Source organism: Rhinoderma darwinii, chromosome 4, assembly GCF_050947455.1.
Source record: "Rhinoderma darwinii isolate aRhiDar2 chromosome 4, aRhiDar2.hap1, whole genome shotgun sequence".
NCBI classification, from domain to species: Eukaryota; Metazoa; Chordata; class Amphibia; order Anura; family Rhinodermatidae; genus Rhinoderma; species Rhinoderma darwinii.
The window spans coordinates 370,307,538-370,315,343 of NC_134690.1; the positions used below are offsets into that span (position 1 = coordinate 370,307,538).

General features: G+C 37.9%; 1 protein-coding gene across 1 annotated transcript in view; it reads right to left on the reverse strand.

The window, feature by feature from the left end:
* The window catches only part of PLEK (pleckstrin), a 40,688-nt gene extending 33,199 nt beyond the window's left edge, over positions 1-7,489 (reverse strand). Inside the window, exon 1 of the mRNA XM_075864540.1 lies at positions 7,438-7,489. Within this exon, the coding sequence (XP_075720655.1) occupies positions 7,438-7,485 (48 nt within the window). The 5' untranslated portion in view covers positions 7,486-7,489. The remainder of the gene's footprint in view (positions 1-7,437) is intronic.
* Between the last annotated feature and the right edge of the window lie 317 nt (positions 7,490-7,806).

Below are 7,806 nucleotides of genomic sequence, written 5' to 3' on the forward strand. Positions count from 1 at the left end.
AAGAGCTATAACTTTTTTATTTTTGCGTCTACATAGCTGTACAAGGTCTTGTTTTTTGCGGGACAAGTTGTATTTTTTAATAGCACCATTTTGGGGTACATATAATTTATTGATTACATTTATTTAACTTTTTTGGGAGGGCAATGGAAAAAAAAACATTAATTTCACCTCACTTTTTTGCATCTTAGATTTATGTCCTTTACTGTGTGGTATAAATAACATAATAACTTTACTCAGTGGGACATTACGATTGTGGCAATACCAAATTTAAATAGATTTTGTATGTTTTACTACTTCAACACAGTAAAAACACTTTTTTTTTAAAAATTATTTGTTTTTGTGTTGCCATGTTTTAAGAGCCATAATTGATTTATTTTTATGCCGATGCAGCTGTATGAGAGCTTGTTTTTTCTGGACAACTTTTAGTTTTTATTGGTACCATTTTGGAGTACATGCAACTTTTTGATCACTTTTTATAAAAAACATGTTGAAGGCAGGATGAACAGAAAACAGCAATTCTGGCATTGTTTTTTATCTTATTTATTACAGCGTTCACAGTGAGGGTTAAATAACATAATAGCTATATAGGTAAGGTCATTATGGACGCGGCTATACCAAATATGTGTAATGTTTTAATTTATTTCTTGTTTTTTCATATTAAAGTATTTTATAAGGGAAAAACCGGGGTTTTCATTTTTTTTGTAGGGGTTTTTATTTATTTATTAATAACTTTATTAAAGTTTTTGATAATTTTATTTTTACTCCCACTAGGGGACTTCACTATGCGCTCTTCTGATTGCTTTTATAATACACTGCAATAATTCTGTATTGCAGCATATTATTGCCTGTCAGTATAAAACTGACAGGCACCTGCTAGGTCATACCTCTGGCATGGCCTAGCAGGCATCCACTACAGGCAGACCTGGGGGCCTTTGTTAGGCCCCGGCTGCCATAGAAGCCATTGGCACCCTGTGATTGCAATTGTAGGATGCCGATGGGGTGAGAGAGGGAGCACCCTCCCTCCAAAACCACTTGGATGCGGCGCTCGTTATTGAGCGCCGCATCTAAGTTGTTAAACGGGTGAGATCGATGTTGAAATCGATCCCGCCCATTAGAGCAGGTCCCCGGCTGTCTTTAGACCGCCCGACACCTGCTTGAGCCGGCACAGGACACCCGTGCCAAGCTTATGTCACAGCGCCATGAAAAGACGGCGCTCTGGCATAAGTACCCTTTACAGCCGCCGTGAAAAGGCGTATTGGCGGTCGTTAAGGGGTTAAGCTGGCTATAGATGTAAAGAATTGGCCATATTAATAATGCCAATAGTTTTTAAATCAGAACACTTCTATGGAAGGAGGCATACAAGAAAATATATTTCCCACAAGATAATTGAATAGTGTTCACCTCCAACATCCTTCAACATTTCTTAAACATGAATAAAGTGTCCTAATTTCCATCAGTTGGACCCGAGATCGTAGTATGAATATGTAAACATTAAATTAAATACAACTAAGGATAATAGAGCAGGAGAGATACTGGGTTACCAGTAAGCTATGCAGCGGAACTCAATGTCAAGCAGCAGGTACAAAAGCAAAAAAAATGCTAGGGTGCATAAAAAAAAGTGACATACTGTGTATATATAATACAAATATAATATTGCCTTTCTACAAATCAGAGTGCAGTTATAGGCTTTATAGGAGAGCTTGAGGGGTTTCAAAGGTGGGCAACTAGATTAAAAGATAAGATTGGTGGACTTTCTCAGGGAGAGTAGTTAAACTTTGCAATGCCCTGTCCCAAGAGGAAGTAGTGGTAATAATGGCAAAAATAATAAAAAAATATAAAAACGGCTAATTTATCTCACAACGAATGGTATTTAGAGTTATAATTAATTGAGGGGGGATTATCTTGAACTGATCCAGGGAAATTGTCTAACTGCGTTTGTGGGGACAGGAAGGTAGAATTGGCTACCTTCACCCAGGGGCCTTGTTTTGCCTTCCTCTGGATCAAACAGCCAGGTTTTAGAAAGGTGGAGTTTAATAGACATATAGTATGTTATTTTTCAACCGGAGTAAAATATGGAATTCACCTATTAAAAATAAAAATAATTCATGATAGTAATTAAAAAATAAGATTAAAAAAATCTCCCACATAAAGTCATTGGAACCATTTTTGATGGATACAGGACCATAGGATTATTAGGCCAATAGTTATATTTGGGATCCTGTTTTAAAACTTAAAAAAAATACACTTTCTAACTTTCCAACTTTAAGAAAAAACAAGTGAAATCATTCTGTGTGAATTGGGAAAGTTCCTAGGTGTGTCAACACCAGAATCGTGATCATACAAACTTTTTAGGTTCCTTGTTTAAAATTTGCTTCAGATATATTCTAGAATACCATGAACGTCTGATAGTAACAAATAAGAAGTGAGACTTTCAGCCTCCCATTGCAGAACTGAAGAATGACACCCACGCACCAAATTTTATGCACTGCATTTAGCTTTAAACGTCTATAGAAAAAAACATTTAAAAGGGACATAGTCACATATTCTATAACATACGCTCATCAGAAGTTAGAATCAATCAAAAATAAGCATTTTCTCATGCACGGAGTTGAATTAACCTGTTGCCGACACAGGAAGAGAATGCTCGTCCTGAGCGGCGAGTACTTGGCGCATTAGGACGAGCATTCTTGTCCTGTGTGACAGCCGTCTGTGCGCGCGATTGAGAGCGGGGCAACGGCTGTAATACACAGCCACGGCCCCGCTCTGACAGCGGAGAGAAGAGAAACATCTTCTCTCCTCCGTTAACCCTTTGAATGCCGCAATGAAAGCTGATCGCGGTGTTCAGGGAGGGGGGACTGCACTTTGATCGCGTCACAGAAGATAACTGTGACGCGATCAAAGCCCATAACTTGTATGGCCAGACAGCCCAGGGTCCATTGAAGGACCCCAGGGCTGTCTGAACATATTTCCTGATCTTAGGGCATACTTAGGTATGCCCTAACAACTGCCTGTGTACAATCAGTAACAGGCTAATGTACTAGCATATAGATCTATGCCAGTACATTACAGTTACAAAATCAAAATGATAAATCCCTTTATGGGATTAAAAAAAAAAGTTAAATGAATGTAAAAAAAAATTAATGATAAGTAAATAAATAAAAAGTAAAAAAAATACACAGAAACACACATTTTTTTATAATAAATAAACTTTTTTAAAATATAAGTCCCAAAACATGAAATAATATATGCATATTTGGTATCGCCACGACCGTAACAACCTGTACAACAAATATATAACATTATTTATGATGATCAGTGTATGGTGTAAAAAAAAAATATTAAAACTGCTGCGGAACTGCTTTTTTTCTGCATTTTCGCCAAAATAAAAATGTATAGAAATTAAACGATAATGTATTTGTACCAAAAAATGGTAACTACATAAAGTACAACTCGTCCCACAAAAAACAAAGTCTCATACAACTACGTCGTACAAAAAATAAAAGTGTTATGAGTGTCGGAATGCAAAGAGTGAAATATAAAAAAATTGTTCTGTCGTCAAGGCCAAAATTGGCCGTGTCTTTAAGGGGGTAAGTCTCTCTGCATGAGCTGTATATATTATATTTTTGAACGTTTGTTTGTTTCATACTGTGGACACGTTAATGGGGGTCCCAGACAACCCCTTCAATTGCAAACTGCACTGGCTTTACTTTAGTTTGTGCATATCCAACAATAGTGTTCTACCCCACGCAATACTGGCTAATCATATGCAAAATGGCTTTTGGTGCAGTTGAATGAATAATAAAAAGAACAAATGTTGCTCATTTGCCCCTTAAGTGCCCATACACATCAGGACCAGCCGACCATCTAATGTGATTCCTTGTTCTCAGGGCATATTAAGCTGACACCAGAGGTGTTTGGCAGCGGCTTATTTCCCTCTCCCCATATAGAATACATGCGCGCTCGGCCTAGCCGACTGTGCATGTGTATGGGGAGTTGGGGGGTATAGCTGTGGGTGAATGAGCATTCGACAGACAATTACCTAAGGGGTATGGCCACATGTAGTCTCCTTACCAGTATCTCAAATATTCCTCACCAGATCCCCTGTTTTAATGAAACTTTTTGAATGAGAGCTGAAAATAGTAAATTTTTTAAAATTCCATTTAGGCTTCGTTCACATCTGCGTCAGGGCGACGTTCTGTTGTTCCGTCTGAGCTTTCCATTGGAACGGAGCCCTGACTGACACAAACTGAAACCAAAGGTTTCCGTTTCCATCACCATTGTATTCATCCCGTCAAAACGACGTAACCCTTGCACAACGGACACAAACTGAAACCATTGGAACCGGATCCGTCACCATTGAAATTGAATGGTGATGAAAACGGAAACCTTTGGTTTCCATTTGTGTCAGTCAGGGCTCCGTTCTGACAGAAAGCTCAGACGGAACGTTGGAACGGAGCCCTGACACAGATGTGAACATAGCCTAATATGTATTATATTCTACTGTTTTGCAAAAAATCAGTATCCATGTCCAAACACGGCCTACTAGATATTAAACCTATTTTTACTAAGGCAGTCAGATCTGCAGAAAGTCAGTGGAAGAAGTTTCACTCCCACGTTGATTTCCTCCATTACAAATTCATACTAAGATCTTAACAGCTCTTATCCCTGCAAAACAGAAGTTCTCTACTTCCCTCATCTATCTTCTCTAAAGCAATCTCAATTGCCTCCTTGACACTTTTACTTCCCTTCTTGGTCCCAGATGCTTGCTACTAATCTCAGTACCCATAAACTTGTCTATTACTTTAAAGTTAAAATAATTTTTTGCCCTCCAACCCGAGCCCTCAATGCCCTTCCACCCTCACAACTGAAGAAGAAAAAAACCCTCTTTTTTTATCCTGTTTTAAGGATTTACTTCACTGTTTCCACATATTAGTATATCCCGAAAATCTACCTATTTTAACATAGTACATTGTTTCGTATAGCAATTTTTTTTACCAACAAGTTATTCAATTCATTTAATGTGGGATAATATGTCAATATTCCCATTTCATTGCAGATTAAATCTTAAATCTGAAACATTTCCAAATATCTCACGTTTATTAATATCTAGTGTAGGAGATCTTATCAGCAAATAATGACATCTGTTCATATTCAAAACTTAGTAATATCTAGGTAATTTCTCATATTAGTTCCCAAGGGCTCCAATGCTACTGCAAACACCAAGGGAAAAAGCCCTGAAGGTTACTCCTTCCAAGTGGAAAAGAAGTAGAATTTTATTAATGATTCTTACCTTAAACAAGGGCTATTGAACAAAATCCGTAACCATCTAAAAAAGTTTTTTCCAAATCCAAATGCCCCAAAGACTGCCCAGATTTACTGCCACTCGAGACAATCAAAAGCTTTGATTCTACATACAGATGTGTGGGGATTTGCTTGCTCCAATCATGTTTCTGCAAGGTGCATAGCTGCTTCTTAATTACTCATGCTAATCCGGACCGGAGTCCAGGCTCACCATGAACCCCCCTCCCTTGTCTCTTCTTTGTTCTTGTTTGTTTCCCATTCTATCTTCTCCTTCCCTTCTTGTGTCTGTCTTAAGTGGTCATCGGCTTCCTGTGATTGCGCTTGCCCACTATTGCCATTGCATTTTAAGACGTATGGGAAGTTGAACTGTGATATTTTTATTTTCTCTTTTAAGCAATGCTCCTTTCTCGTACGCTTCCTTAGACTCCTATGGTACTTTGCGCTTTCTATAGGATGTGATGTTCACCCTCATATTTGGGCTGTGCCCTCATCTGTCATGTTCTCTTTATTTGTGGGGACACATTTTCCCTAATTGTGTTTGTACTTGTTTGTATTAAAACCAATTTAATAAAACTTTGAATTTGAAAAAAAGCTTTGATTTAAGACTTAGAGGATCTTTATCTGGCTTCAAAATTGTTAGAATCAATGTCGCAATCATGGATTTAGGAAGTGCAGCGATCAAAAACGATTAATTGAGAACCAAATATAGATGAGGAAGAACCTCCTTCCCCAATTTCCTCAAAAATGTTCATTGGAAGGCCATCCAGACTAACAGCCTTACCACATAAAAAGTTGATTTACTGCCATATCTAATTCTTCTAGAAAGATAAAGATAAGATTAATAACATCCTTCAGGAGAACCTATTTTTTGCCCTTCATCAATGTTCGATAGTTCCCACTTGCTGCCTGTTGTATTTTTGTGTTTATTGCACTATGCTCACTTTTTGTCCCCGTCTTATTGGTCCCATTCCCTTACATATTTTTTTTTTTTCACTCTTGCCCTTCCATTTCTGCCCCACCAGTGATGTCATCAATGCTGGTGTCTTGTTAAAATCAGGTATAAGGTAAAACACAATGAGAAAAGTAACAGTCTCCATGGACAATGTGCGTCATGGCTATAAACCGTTATAAGAAAATGTGTCCAACCAAAGCAACCATTTAAATCAATGTACTCTTTTATTTAAATATTCTCTGGGAAAATATAATCTGAAATCTGATTGGTTGGAATGGGCATCACTTTTACCTTTGAGAGCCAATGTGTCTATCCTATATAATGTGTCTTCATGTAGATATTGGTGGGGGAGGGTTTCAAAAATTTGGTATGTGGCCCAGTAGTTATGACCTGTATGCCTCAAATAGGAGGAGAGAGAGAATCTGCCCAAACAAGAGCAGTGTTCTTCAACGTTAGGAAGAAATGTTCTGTAAAAGAGGAAGAGGGGAGAATGTGTTGCTACGGAGATTATATAGCCTTTTATAGAGGTGTGTGTAATGGTACTTATTAGAGAAAACATTATAACTTCTAATTAAAGGTGTTGTCTCATCACAGAAAAAAACCTTCAATCTAAGAGCCGCCACAGGGAGGGTATACATGGATGGCCCGAGTCCGCAGAGATAGAACCGCTGCAAGTTAATGGTTCTCCATGATAGCTCATAGTGGGATGCCCCGAGTGGGGGTACCCCCGCTCTATGACGTCCATAAGCGCTAATAGGGAAACCTCTTTAAGTCCTGTTATTATGCTGTGTTTACTTTTCAGATGAGAATCCATAATAACAGTTGCCCTATCTAAGTCAGCATAACAATCAATCATTATTGATAAAAATAGAATTAATGGTTCATTTCTACATAAGAATTTAAACAATTTCCTGAACAAGTATGAACGTTTTTATATCCACTTCTTAGGTGTAAAAAAAAGTGTTGGTGAACGCGACAGTAACACTGCTGGGCAATAGTTTGTTGGCAATTGCTTTGTGGTTATTGTGGCCTCTTCAAGTAGTATAATATGACAATATAGCCCAAAAAGATTGTCTTGGACATATAGAAACGAGCCTTTATATTATAATGCCATAAATAATATACACTTCTGTAGGGAACATTGGTAGTAATTAAGACTCCTTGAAATGTACATTGTAACTTACCTTCTTCACAAGATAACCCTCTCGTATTTTCTGTGGCTCTCTCTCCATCGTTTCCTCCAGAGAAAATGTGAAATGACAGTTTCAGAGGTTGTGACAGAATAAATGTTGGTCACTGACGATCTGTTTCCGTGTCGTTCGTTTCATAACACAAAAGACCAATCACACTCGATGCTGACAATTTCCTCATTTAACAGTTACATGGGGAAGGTGACAGCAAAGAGGGTTTTTTTTTCCTATAAGCAAAATGTCATTCTAGAATAGACGCATGACGAGTTTTCTACTACAGATAATGTAAACTGTGGGGCATAAATATAAGTGAACGGTGGGTGAAAATGGGAACCGGAAGATGGTGTCTAAGTGCTCTGTGTA